This window comes from Columba livia, chromosome 3 (assembly GCF_036013475.1).
Source record: "Columba livia isolate bColLiv1 breed racing homer chromosome 3, bColLiv1.pat.W.v2, whole genome shotgun sequence".
Lineage (NCBI taxonomy): Eukaryota > Metazoa > Chordata > Aves > Columbiformes > Columbidae > Columba > Columba livia.
Window position 1 is genome coordinate 101,974,615 of NC_088604.1, and position 13,653 is coordinate 101,988,267.

The window sequence follows — 13,653 nt, forward strand, 5'->3', positions numbered from 1 at the left end:
AAACCTAATATATTTTCCAAGGACACAGCCTGAAAAGTCACAATTCCTTCTTAGCTTTGCACTTTGACGTAAGGGTAAAATAAAAAACAAAGTTACTTGGAAAAAAATCTAGATAATATACACATTTCATATAAAAGAGATTAAATTTCCAATTACATTTTTCCTATCTGCACCGAAAAAATAATCTGAAAACCAGGAAAATACAGCTTAAAACAAAAGTGCAGAGATATGGAGAGGGCAGACATTGTACTTGAAACAATGTATGGCTCCCTGTTGAAGTCCTGGCAACAGCCACTGGCGAGCTAAACACCTAAAATCAAAAATGGCACTCGGGTTTTTGTAGCGCCATTACTGCTTGCTGCGTGTGTCCAGTTACACAACACAATTGTGTGCCAAAGGTATGGGATCAGTATGTGTGCAGTTACAACTCTGCTCAAATCTGCAAATAAGCCAGTATAATTAGTCTTCAATAGTTAGGTGAAAATTTGGCAAAGATGTGTTCAGTCTAGTATATAAATCATCAGTTTATACCACCATTTCACATCAACTTTAAGGTTACAAGGTTCAATTCTTTTAGAAAAACAACTTATGCTGAACCTCCAAGCATAATAATTTTTTCTGTACTCTCCCCTCTATCTACTTCAAAGATGCTGGTGTGTTCTTGAAACAAATCAGACTTCATTTTTGTTTGGCTCAGAAGTCATCCATCATTTTTTTGAACATGCGCACCTTTACGCTTGTCTCGAACCATAAATACTTTACATTCCATTAATCTTCTCACTGTTCAGTTAAGATTTGTGTAAAGCTTTCTTACCTTTCTTACGTTTAGTATTCTGCAGGGCCATGTCCTGTCTCAAGGCGCAAATGGAAGCCTCACGCACTAGAGCGGAAAGGTCTGCCCCTCTACGGGTACAAACAGAATAGGGTGTTTTAGAATAGATTTCTTGTGTTTTGCTGACGGCATATACAAAGGTAAGACACTACAAATGACGGTCAGAGACCGGTTGTGCTGTCATAAAGGTTCATCTTAACAAGAACACTGGAAGAAGTCCAAGGACTACCCAGTGCTGCAACATTTATTACGGAGTGACATTCTCCAAATTTTAGCCACAGATTAGGATCAAATAATGAGCAGTAAGGGAAGAGGCAAAAACCCACCCAGCATCCTTGAAAATGCCAAAGGATTAATATTGTGCCCATTGGTCGGAACATGATACATTTGTTGGTGTCAGTTTTATGAAAGATTCAAATGGAATCACTCATTATTGCCTTGCTCAAAGCTGGATCAACAGTTAACATGCTCTTAAAATAACAGTATCCACAAAATATGGTCAGATCAGTCTCTCTAAATATTTGTTTCCAGTTGCCAGCTGTTGAACTTTTCACAAGCCTTCAAACTGGGGCGATTCATTGAACTTAAAAATTACAGAATTAATTCCCCATGCTTCATTTGGGGGTGCTGGGAATACTGCTGTATGCAAAAAACAAAACCCCAAACCAACCAAAACCCCACAAACAAACAAAAACCCCCAAACAAAGGAAGCCCCAGACCCAAACATTACATAACAAAGAAACCCCGAAACCACTCCACCTCCGCCCCCCACAAAGTGATGAAAGGGGCAGAGAAAGAAAACCACTCATCTTTCCCAAGTACAAAAAATGACAAACTAAAAGGTGATAGCCTCCATTTCTAAGATTCAAAAGCAATACCGTGACAAGCAGCATGTCAAACTTTTTGAATGCCAGGAAATTCATTAATAAATCTTTTGGTAGATTAAAGCTTTTCGAAATTTTGTAGAATGCCATTTCGAATTACGCTGACAGATGCGGTTGTCAAGCTTTCCCAACAAACACGTCCAAAGCACAAGTTGCCACAGGCCCTCGTGAAACACGTGGCTTTCAGCTGTGTGACAGAACGAGTTGGTTACGGTTGTTTCAACAATTTGCTTTCATCATCACCATTGTATATGGATCCACAATTTAAGAGGGCTCTTTTATCCTCTGATTATGCAAGAATTATAAAATAAACCCACGCAAACCCAAGACTGATCTGTAATTACAACATGAAGAGGACTATTCCAGATTAAAAAAAAGGCTTTGGCTTCCACGTATTCCTACCAGCTCCTTGGAAAAAAGCGCAAGCAAGAGAAACTTCATAACAGAAAAGGCTGAAAAACCCTGAAAGTTAAGACATCCTCTTAATAATAACAGAACCCACGTTATCATGCATCAGAGGACTGTTGGCACTTCACATTAAATAATAAAGTCACAACTAGAAGATACTCACGTATAACAATCGCAATGTTGACTGAACGCAATTTCTTCAAGGCTTACATCAATATCTAGTGGAGGGCGGGTGCCATCCTAAAGGAGTTGAGACAATAAAAAGAGGAAGAATATGTTATTTTTTACACATGTCCTCCCCAAAGTAATGCAGTTTCATCAATCGGGAATCATATCAGGGTCTAACTAATTCTCTGAAATATCCACAAATCTTAATGCTGGTTTTAAAATCAAACGGGCAAAAAGGTCAACCAGCCTTAAAACCATTTAATTATGAAATAATAATGTTAAAATTTAACTTCCCACCAACAGATTAGATTTTCCCTAACGAAATGATGGCCAGCCTGTCACAGGGCAGTAGTGCTGCCACTGTTCCATATGCAGACGTGCCCTCACCAGCTGGTGACGTGAACAGCACTGGTCAGCTGAACTTCCTTGAGTTGTACTATGTGCTGAAATCAAACAGCTAAGCAATAAGCACGTAGATTTAGTCTTGTCACCTTTAAGATTGAATTAACTGTGTATCTTTTATGTTCTAGACACATATCTTCAAACTTAACAGTTTTCCATTCTGGATTTCATAAAGGTTTACACTGTAGACATTCCTATAGACTTTTTGACGCTACTCTTCCATATTCCCCCACAAAGATGCCAGAAGCGGCTTCTTCTGTTACTATTTTTGCATCTCCCATTGCACCAAATACTGAACAGCACTCTAAATTTTGTTGGCTAGCCAACAAAATATTTCAAACACCGTAAGCATGGAGATGTTGACTGTAGACAACAGTGACGTAGTATCAATAGTACAGTGATTCTAGATGTCTACGGTATCAAAAAACACCCGAGTTCAGACAGGATGCTTTTTGATACAACTGATATATTTCTGACAGAAACTCTTTTGACAGAAAGGCACAAATTTATGTATTTCTTTTCCGGCTTCTTCAGGTGAACTAATATACACCACACGCCTACAATATCTTCAAGAGGAAAAAATAAAATGTATAGGAACTGGCCAGTTAAAGCCCTGGAGTACTTAACAGACAGAAGAATAATCAAGGGCTAGGCAGGGTAAGGGAGCAACCCTGAACGAATGTTTGGTAGAATACCAGTTAGAGAGGTGAGGAGAGAGAAAAAGACAAAGGAACAGACTGATTTTGAAACATCTTGAGAGGAGAGACTTTACACTGGAAACAAGGAAGCCTTGTACAATTTCACATGGGGTATTTTAGTAATTGTTGTAGAAGACTGCAAGCCAGAGAGACACTGCTAACAAGAAATGTTTTACCTATTGCTTTGAGTAGCAACACACGCTGGGCATTTATTGAGGGGGACGATCTGCATGCTCTGAAGAGGAGCTGAGCAGTACATACAGCGGAGGAGGGGACACAGCTTGCAGGAATGCAGGTACGCTCGTCACTTTAAACATGTGAAGACGTGTTTGTCTTGCATAATTAATATGCAACTTGAAATTGGCCGATTTGTACAAGTTAACTAAAATAAAACTCTTTCACAACAAAGCTTCAGCCTACGTCTGGGCTGGCTGTCTTCCTTACATCCTGTTCCTCCTGCCAACTCCCTCATGCTGCCTTCGCAAAGCATCCGTGTTTTCCCTCAGCAACGACTCCCAGTTTCCACATCCTGTGCTGTATTCCTCAGGGATTGCTGGGAATGTACACCAGCACCCAGAAACCACTCACATCTCACCAAACGTTTTAATCAAGGCCTGAGCACGTATTTAAGCAAGTGTTTCTGTACACAGGGTTTTTTGAATTTCCTTACCTAGAATGCATGATGAAGTCTGACAAAAAATAAAATATTTCAATTAATTTAACATATTTTCCATGTTCTTCTTGCAGGTAACTACTATACATTTTTAAAGACAGTAACAACCTATTTCTTGCTCTTAACACTAGAAATACAAATCTTTGCCTAGCTTTATGAGAACTCTGGTGACTGCAGAAGTAGTAAAGTGAGAACAGCACCTGTCTCCTCATGGAATGAACATGGAAACGTGCAAGGGAAAGATTAATTCAGACAGTGTTTGTATCTCATTTCTGCTGGCCTCTAATTAGGAGCTGAAAAGAAGAATTCATTAAAGACTTAACACCTCATTCACTACAAAGAGTTGTAACCAAAATATTAAGACTAGCATGCATGAAGTACGCATGGAAGTGTCTGGCATTCCAAACATAACATGCCCTGATAAGGACAAGATCCACAGAAACAGCGCTGGTAAACACTACACAATGCATTGCTTATATCACAAGGCCCAAAATCAGATACAGCCACAGCAAAGACGGTTTGTCAGCAGAAGACAAGTACACTCTGATAACAGGATAATGACAAGGTAAGCACATCACATGTGCCACTCCCCATGGTGTTATCCCAACAGGAAGTTGGGCTGGCGCCACAAAGATTCCCAGAAGGAAGGAGCAAAGACACTGTTCAGCAACCTCACCCAAGATTTATGGCAGCTGAAGTAACCGCCATTCTGAACGGTTTGATTCTTACAGAGTACCTAGAAAACCTCTAACCCCCAGTTTGCCATTGCCAGTCAAGAGGAAGCCGAGAGATACAGTGAGGACTCAGAGAGCTGCTTATCACACAAGTGATCCTGGCCCCACCATTCGAATGCACATGTCTTGGTGACCACATGTGGCTGTGAAAGCAGGAGCAGGTGAAATTAAGAGAGAGAGTGAAGTAAGTCTGTTTTGTTTAATACCACTTTCCCCTCCCAGGAAGGCTTTGCTGCACTATTTTCCTACACTACTAATTGCAGTGAGGGCACCTGAGACAGTTACAAATCTCCAAAGATACTCCAACTGAAAATTAGGGCCAGCAAAAGCTCCGTTAAAAAACAGAGCAGATGCAAACTCTGCACCGGAATCATGCTCTGTTCAGATGGTCTAGGGACCGACACTTACTGCCCACTACATCCAGAAGAACGAGGTTGGTTGTATTAAGTTAGAACATATAAGCCCAATTTTTAAAGAACGTTTTGAGTTATCTTTTAAAATAAGCTGGTAAAATAAAAGATGTAATTTCTTATGGTATGTTTGAAAAATGATTCACTAAAGTTACACTTAAATTCTCTCTAGGTCTTATAAGAGGCATCCATCTTCAGGAATAGGATTCTAAACAGTTTTAACTGAAATATTTTAATAAAACTTATAAAAAATAAAATAACCTACTGCTAACATCAAATGGGAGCACACTTACCTGTTTTTTTTCTCCATGAAATAATGCATAGAACAAATGAAGGGAAATCTAACATCCTGAATTTGTAATGAGAGCCTAACTTTTCAACACCTATTTTGGCATGCAAGGACATGCCTGAACGGGATTAACACAACACAACTTTATGGTTATGCAAGTCTGAATTATCTTTTTTTTTTTTTTTTTTTTTTTTTTACAAACTTGCTAAATAATTTTTGCCACACTTTTCGTAATACAGCAATATCTTTTCTCTGTAGTGAAGACTTCACCTCCTTTGCAGCTCAAAAAAAAAACCAACCCTGATAGGACATCTGCTCTTAACAATCAGTCCTGAACTACTGGAAAAAGCAGGAAATACCTGAGTAATTAATAATGCTTTGTATATTAAGGCCTTGACTACTTCTCTGCTGTAGTTAGAGAAATGCTCCAACAGAATTCTATAAACCAAATCTCTGAAGAGGCAGAATGTGCCAATAACCACAGGGAAGACCCATAAAGTCCGGTATTTTATGTTGTCACATTTATGTTGACATACAACCTCTATCACCACAAGTTTCCTTTGATTCTAAAGGCAAATAAATGTCACAATTACTGTTGAGCAAATACAGCTGGAGCTAGTGAATCATTTTGGTGAACGTGTGGAACCCCCCCCCCCAAAAAAAGCTTACAATACACTTCTAGGCCCATTACTCACGCAGATAGGAATCTTTTAATTAAATCTGTTCAAACTGTGACTATAAAGGCAGCAGTTTATACATTAGCAGGTTTGCTTTACAAGATTTATCAGCCCCTTGTAGTCTTAGAGCAAATTTAACAGCAGATGTGGCTGACAGTTTATTTGGATGACCTCATGTGTTTTACAAGACAGGATCCTGCAATTCTGTCAAATTTAATTTGCATTAAATCATTCCACCGAGCTGCAAGATAAGGATTTATTTCCAAATACTCACTTTGGTGATGGTCTTTAAAATAGCAAGTCGATCTTCAGGTGGTGGCAAACCCACATAAAGTGTTTTATCCAGTCTACCAGGACGGAGGATAGCTGGGTCAATTATATCTTAGGGAGGGGAAAAGAAAAAAGACTAAATTATCCAGAAATAAGATACACCCTTAAAGTGTTCACATGCGAAGGAATATGTGCATACTTGTACCTAGATTCAAAGAAGCATTTATGCTGTGATGTGAAGCTCAGACTGTTGAACAGCCAACTGAAATAGTTTCATCTTTGTCAAGTAGGAGCCTCTATTACCTAGTACTTATGAGCCATCTTTGAGCAGATGTGGCTTAAATAACAGTTTAATCTCTTCACAAATGGGAACAACTTTGTCTTTGGAAATATAGTAGTAGAACATTTTTACTGTCATAGGCAGCATGGTCAAGTGAGGAATTCGCATTAGTTCATAACAATGGAAAACTGCTTCCAGTTCTACTGGAAGGATCACCACTTGTATTAACTGCTGCAAATCTGCTTGAAAAGCAGTGGCAAACTAAGAATAACAAGTACGCAGGGTCAGTCATAAGCATCTATTTGTAAACTTAATTTTACTAGTAATTTGCATTTCTACTACATATTAGTTTTCTGAATGGTAAAATAGGAAAGCCATGAAAACACAAAACAGAGCTGCAAAGTACAGAATTTGTTTCCCAGGAAGAACTACAGACTCCAAACTTCATTATGTGTGGAGAAATAAGAAACCAAAATCGTCACAGATGTTTCTAGAAAACAATTCAAAGCTTAAACATAACAGAAAAATCCAGCAGCCTTCTAGCACCACAGGCTTCAATATAAAACTTCCACAAACAGTAAGTCATGTTATAAATACTAAGGATAGATAGAGACAGGGTACAAAACCTGGGAAAGACCTCAATTCCTGTCCCTGTTTCAGCATGAGCTGCCTGGATGATGTTTCTAAATGCTTCTTGACGCCCCATTTCTCCATCTACCAAACCCGATGATGGTTTTACTTGCTATGTTTCACTAAGGGGTTCTGATAATCCATCTGATTATCTGATCTATTCTGATAATCACGTTACTGCAGTAACGTGAACAGCAAAGTCACAAAAGCACCCACAGAGGATATGATGAAAACTGTACTTTTAATACAACAAATTGTTTTGAACTCCGAGTTCTGTAGATGTTTTAGGTAGCTATTGTAAGAACCTTATCAAAAGCAACAGCTGAAAGTTCCAACTAAGACTTAAGGACTCCAAACAAAGCTGTCAACACCCTTGCAATCATTACATCCTCTTGACAAAACGCAGCGAACTGTCAAAATACGTGCATTCATGTAAATTATGAGTGAAGAACTGGGAAAAGTTAGGCTGTTAATCCTTACTGTACGGATGTTCAAAAGAAAAAAATAAATCAATCAACCCCCCAATCACCAAAACAATAGCATGGAACCACAGCGACCACTTTTTTTGCAAATGAAAAAAGTTTGCTCAACTGTGTCAAGACTTCAGCGACCTGATCCTACCACAACGGAGTTTTGATTCGCTTTTTAAAGACGTGCATGGCTTTGTTCAAGTTACTCTCCTACTTATGCTTAAAGGACAAAAACTAGAATGAGAGACGCATACATTAAAAATTGTTCCACCATGTATTTCTTGGGCAAAAGCGATTTTCTTCCCAAGATACAGCAGTCATTGCCACAGACACCTACATAGGCAAAAATCAGCTATTGCAAATGTGACAGGAATTTTGAGAAGAAAAAAGGAAGAACTTGATGTACTAATTTGATCCAGACCAGATGAAACAAGGGTTAAACAGGATCCCTACCATGGCAGACCCAGATCAAAATATCTTTTTTATATGTCTGTGCATAGTGCTACATGATACTTTATCTTGCTCTTGGCACAAATGCACTGACCTGGTTTTGTGTCTCTGCGGAAGGAAGTCTTGCCACAGTATTGAGATGACAAGTTTGCTCAACAGATCAATTACAAACATCAAACCAAATACTTGCAATAGGGACTGTATGACAACACCATGCACTTGATAACTTCCCCATTCTAAAGTTTCAAAAGCTCTTTCAAAATATTAAGCTTTATATAGAAATTACTGTTTCCATTTTGCACGCTGAGAACATGCCACTTCCTGTGCTATTTGTCTGACACTACAAAGTCAGTGATCTGGTCTGAAGATATATTTATCCATTGGTAGGTACAGGATTACATTGCCCATATTCAAAGATTTACCTCAACTCACACTAACTCAATATCCTGCAGTACTGGCAGTTTACAATGAGAGGATCATACGCAAGTTTAAAACACAGACCTACACTCCCCATCTCCTTATGAGTCAATTCACTTCACTTCACTCTGCTGGTTCAGACTCGAGCTTCAAGTTCTTGAAAATTCAAGTCACATAACACAGAAACTCGTATTTCCTCATTCATCAAACTCATTCATCAGACGCACTTCATATCTGTTTAAAGACTTGAATAATGGCCCCCATTTAGGAATTTCAAAGCATTCCATCCCTATAAGTCATAGTGTTCCCTCCATATCCATTATCTTGAAACTTAACAGAAGAGAGTCAACTGATTTTAGACATATTTAAAATTTTTATGAAATTAAGGTAGTTATCACAGTATCACAGTATGTTTGGGATTGGAAGAGACCTCAAAAGATCATCTAGTCCAATCCCCCTGCTGGAGCAGGAACACCCAGATGAGGTTACACAGGAAGGTGTCCAGGCGAGTTTTGAATGTCTGCAGAGAAGGAGACTCCACAACCTCCCTGGGCAGCCTGGTCCAGTGCTCTGGCACCCTCACTGAGAATAAGTTTTTTTCTCAAATTTAAGTGGAACCTCTTGTATTCCAGCTTGTATTCCAGTTCCCTGTCCTTCTGGAACTGAGGGGCCCAGAACTGGACACAATATTCCAGATGTGGTCTCACCAGGGCGGAGTAGAGGGGAAGGAGAACCTCTCTCGACCTACTAGCCACCCCGCTTCTAATACACCCCAGGATGCCATTGGCCTTCCTGGCCACAAGGGCACAGTGCTGGCTCATGGTCATCCTGCTGTCCACCAGGACCCCAGGTTCCTTTCTCCTACACTGCTCTCTAATATGTAATTTCCCAACCTATACTGGAACCTGGGGTTGTTCCTGCCCAGATGCAGGACTCTACACTTTCCCTTGTTAAATTTCATCAGGTTATTCCCCGTCCAACTCTCCAGCCTGTCCAGGTCTCTGGATGGCAGCACAGCCTTCTGGCGTGTCAGCCACTCCTCCCAGCTTGGTGTCATCAGCAAACTTGCTGATAGTACACTCTATTCCCTCGTCTAAATCGTTAATGAATATATTGAATAATATTGGCCCCAGTACTGACCCCTGAGGCACTCCACTAGATACTGGCCTCCAACTAGACTCTGCACCATTTACTACCACCCTCTGGCTTCTCTCCTTAAGCCAGTTTGCAACCCACCTCAGTACTCTATTGTCTACACCACACCTCTTCAACTTAGCTGTGAGGATGTTGTGGGAGACTGTCAAAGGCTTTACTGAAGTCAAGGTAGACCACATCCACAGCTCTGCCATCATCCATCCACCTTGTTACATTCTAATAAAAGGCTATGAGGTTGGTCAAGCATGACTTACCCTTGGTAAAGCCATGCTGACTGCCCCTAATAACCCTCTTATCCTTGATATGCCTTGAGATGGCACCAAGGGTAAGCTGTTCCATTACTTTCCCAGGGACAGAGGTGAGGCTGACCGGTCTATAATTACCCGGGTCCTCCTTCTTGTCCTTTTTGAAGACTGGAGTGACATTTGCTTTCCTCCAATCCTCGGGCACCTCCCCCGTTTCCCAAGACTTGGCAAAGATGATGGAGAGCGGTCCAGCAATGACTTCAGCCAGCTCCCTCAGCACCCGCAGGTGCATCCCATCTGGACCCATGGATTTATGGATGTCCAGACTATTTAACTGCTCCCTAACCCAGTCCTCATTGACTAAGGCAAACTCCTCTATTGACCTGGCTTCATCTGGGGTCTCAGGGGTACAGGGCTCCCCAGGACAGCCTCCGGCAGAGTGGACAGAGACAAAGAACGCATTCAGTAATTCTGCCTTCTCTGTATCATCTGCCACCAGGGCACCCACCCCGTTCATCAGTGGGCCTACATTGCCTCTGGTATTAGTTTTATCTGCTATGTATTCGAAAAAGTTCTTTTTGCTGTCCTTGACCCCTCTCGCCAGCTGTAATTCTAAGGAGACCTTGGCTATCCTAGCTGCCTTCCTACATCCTCTAACAGCAGCCTTATGTTCTTCCCAAGTGGCCAGCCCCTGCTTCCATGACCTGTAAACTCTCCTTTTCTGCTTGAGCATACCCAACAGATTCCTATTCAACCACGCAGGCCTCCTGGCTCCCTTCCTTGACTTCCTTCGTGTGGGAATGCTCTGATCCTGAGCGTGGAAGAAGCAATCTCTGAATGCAATCCAGCCATCTTGGGCCCCTTTTCCTTCCAGCAGTCTTTCCCATGGGATTTCCCCCAGCAATTGCTTGAAAAGGCCAAAGTTAGCCCTGCTAAAGTCCAGGGTTGCAATTCTACTTGCTATTCTGTTCCTGCCACACGAGATGCTGAACTCCACCATCTCGTGGTCACTGCAACCCAGGCAGCCCTCAACCTTTACTGCTTCGACCAGGCCCTCCTTGTTAGTGAGGATGAGATCCAGCAGTGCACCTCTCCTAGTCGGCTCCTCCACCATCTGCATGAGGAAGTTATCATCAATGCACTGGAGGAACCTCCTGGACTGTGGCTGGCTGGCTGAATGGTCCTTCCAGCAAACATCAGGGAAGTTAAAATCCCCCACAACAACCAGGGCCTGTGACTGTGAGGCCACTCTCAACTGCCCATAGAAGGCCTCATCAACCTCCTCAGCCTGATCTGGTGGCCTGTAACAGATGCCCACAACAGTGTCACCCCTGCCAGCCTGCCCCTTAATTCTGACCCATACACTCTCAACTCACTCCTCATCTGCTCCTGGGCAGAATTTAGTACATTGTAGTTGCTCTCTCACATAGAGAGCAGCTCCACCACCACGCCTGGCTGGCCTGTCTTTCCTGAAAAGGGTGTAGCCATCCATGACCACATTCCAGTCATGTGAACTGTCCCACCATGTTTCTGTAATTGCCACCAGATCATAATCTCCCGACCGAACACAGGATTCTAACTCCTCCTGCTTATTCCCCATGCTGCGCGCATTGGTGTACAGGCATTTCAGGGAGTAAGCAGAGCACACCAATTTCTCCCTAGGGGCATAGGAGGCCACCCGGTCCTCATCAGTTTTAGAATGCTGCTCCACTGGGACAAGCCCAGCTACAACCCCATCCCCCTTCGAGCCTAGTTTAAAGCTCTCCAAATGAGCCCAGCTAATTCCTGCCCCAGCATCCTTTTGCCCCTGCGAGATAAACCTTTCCCGTGTAACACTGTCCAGACTGGAGTCTTATAAAACCAACCATTATCAAAAAATCCAAAGCCCTGCCTGTAGCACCAGTCTTGGAGCCAACCATTTAGAGACTGAATTTTCCTATTCCATCCCACATCGTCACTTGAAGATGGAAGGAGTGAAGAGAAGATCACTTGAGCCCCTGAGTCTTTCACCATCCTTCCCAAGACCTTGAAATCATTCTTCATTCCCCTCAGACTATGGGAAGCAGCTTCCTCCCCATCTGTCTGTAAGACCAGCAGCGGGTAGTAGTCTGTCGGGTGCACAAGTTTGGGGAGCTCTCTAGCGATATCCTTGATCCGGGCTCCAGGTAGACCACAAACTTCCCTAAGATGAGGTTCAACTCTGCATATTGGGCCCTCTGTTCCTTTCAGAAGGGAATTTCCTATTACAATCACCCTTCTCACTTTCTTATCAGAGGCAGTCTTAAGTTGTGAAGTCAACCACCTCTTCCTATGTGATCTTGTAGGCCGGCTTGGCATCACCTCCTTAACTACCTCTTCTTCAAGATCCAGGGCCTCAAACCTATTACGGAGGGGCACCCGGGGAGACAAAGCAGGCAGGGAGGGGGGCTGCCCGTGATGCCGAACTGGAATACGCTTCCAACCCTTGTCGTCTTTTAGGTCCCCTAAATCTGCCCAACAGCAACAAGGGTGGGGCTGTCTCAGGACTTCCGCCTCTGTCCGAGAGGGCAGGAGGTCCATCTCCTTTTGGGGGGTACCTCCCTGGGACCTTTCCGACTGGCACGTCAGGGTGTTACTCCACCAGTCGATCTCCCTTTCGCACTCCCTGATGGACCTCAGCGTCTCAACCTCCTCCTTAAGTTTCACAACCATGTCGAGCAGATCTTGCACCTGCTCACACCTCACACAGGTGGAGTGCTGGCCTCCCTCCCCCGGCAGCAGCAGGCTCTGGCACTCCCTGCAGCCGGAGACCTCAACAGCCACCGTTCGGGACAGAACCTCAGTCTGCCCAGCCACAGTCTGTTTCAGACAAGCTCTCCTCCTAGAGGCGACCATGGTCATCAGCAGCCTGGGATGCTGGCAATAAGTTAGAGGGACTGACAAACAGCAAGTGCTCTCTGCACCCTGCTGCACAAGCTACCACCCCCGCTGCTGCAGCACAGTGTGGGTGGGACTCACCCGCTACACAAGCTGGTTGCTCCTCTCTGCACCTGGTGGGCAGCGACTAGTCGCTGCCTTCCCAAAGGCTTCTTCAAGGCAAGGGGAGGGGGTGTGGTTGCCATTACCGTGGGAAGGCCCCCCACCATGTCAGCCTCTCGCAATGGCTGCCGGGGCTGCGGGGATCGGGACACGCTGGGAATCACACTGTCCCTGTACGTTTCCCTCTGAGCTTCTTGATCTCTGCTGAACCTCGTGGTCGGCTGAACCCCGCCGGCTCTGGCTCTTGCTGGGCTGGCTCCGATCAGCTGACTGAATCACAGGTATCTCTTTCAAAGTCTATTATCATCTCTCAAGTTTGAAAGTGAAGCACGGAAATGTAGTAACATACAACACTTCTTTTCCAAGTAGTTGTTTCACAGAGAGAATATACTTCTATCAAGAGAAATGTCTAGTTAATAACTTTCTGTCTTTGTTTTCTCATGTAGTCAATGGTGTTGACTACATCCTTAGAAGACAATAGGATTTTTAAAAAATTGGCAAAATTGTATAGGATGACATTTATAGTACATCCATTTCTTGCTT

The 13,653-nt window shown here is 42.9% G+C and overlaps 1 protein-coding gene across 4 annotated transcripts in view; it reads right to left on the reverse strand.

The window, feature by feature from the left end:
- Positions 1-13,653, reverse strand: part of NVL (nuclear VCP like) — a 45,979-nt gene that overhangs the window by 5,800 nt on the left and 26,526 nt on the right. For all 4 annotated transcript variants that reach the window (XM_065058573.1, XM_065058575.1, XM_065058574.1 and 1 more), the window contains exons 19-21: positions 6,450-6,556; positions 2,288-2,364; positions 815-903 (exon numbers count right to left, since the gene is read on the reverse strand). In XM_065058573.1, coding sequence (XP_064914645.1) covers positions 815-903; positions 2,288-2,364; positions 6,450-6,556 — 273 coding nt within the window. The remainder of the gene's footprint in view (positions 1-814; positions 904-2,287; positions 2,365-6,449; positions 6,557-13,653) is intronic.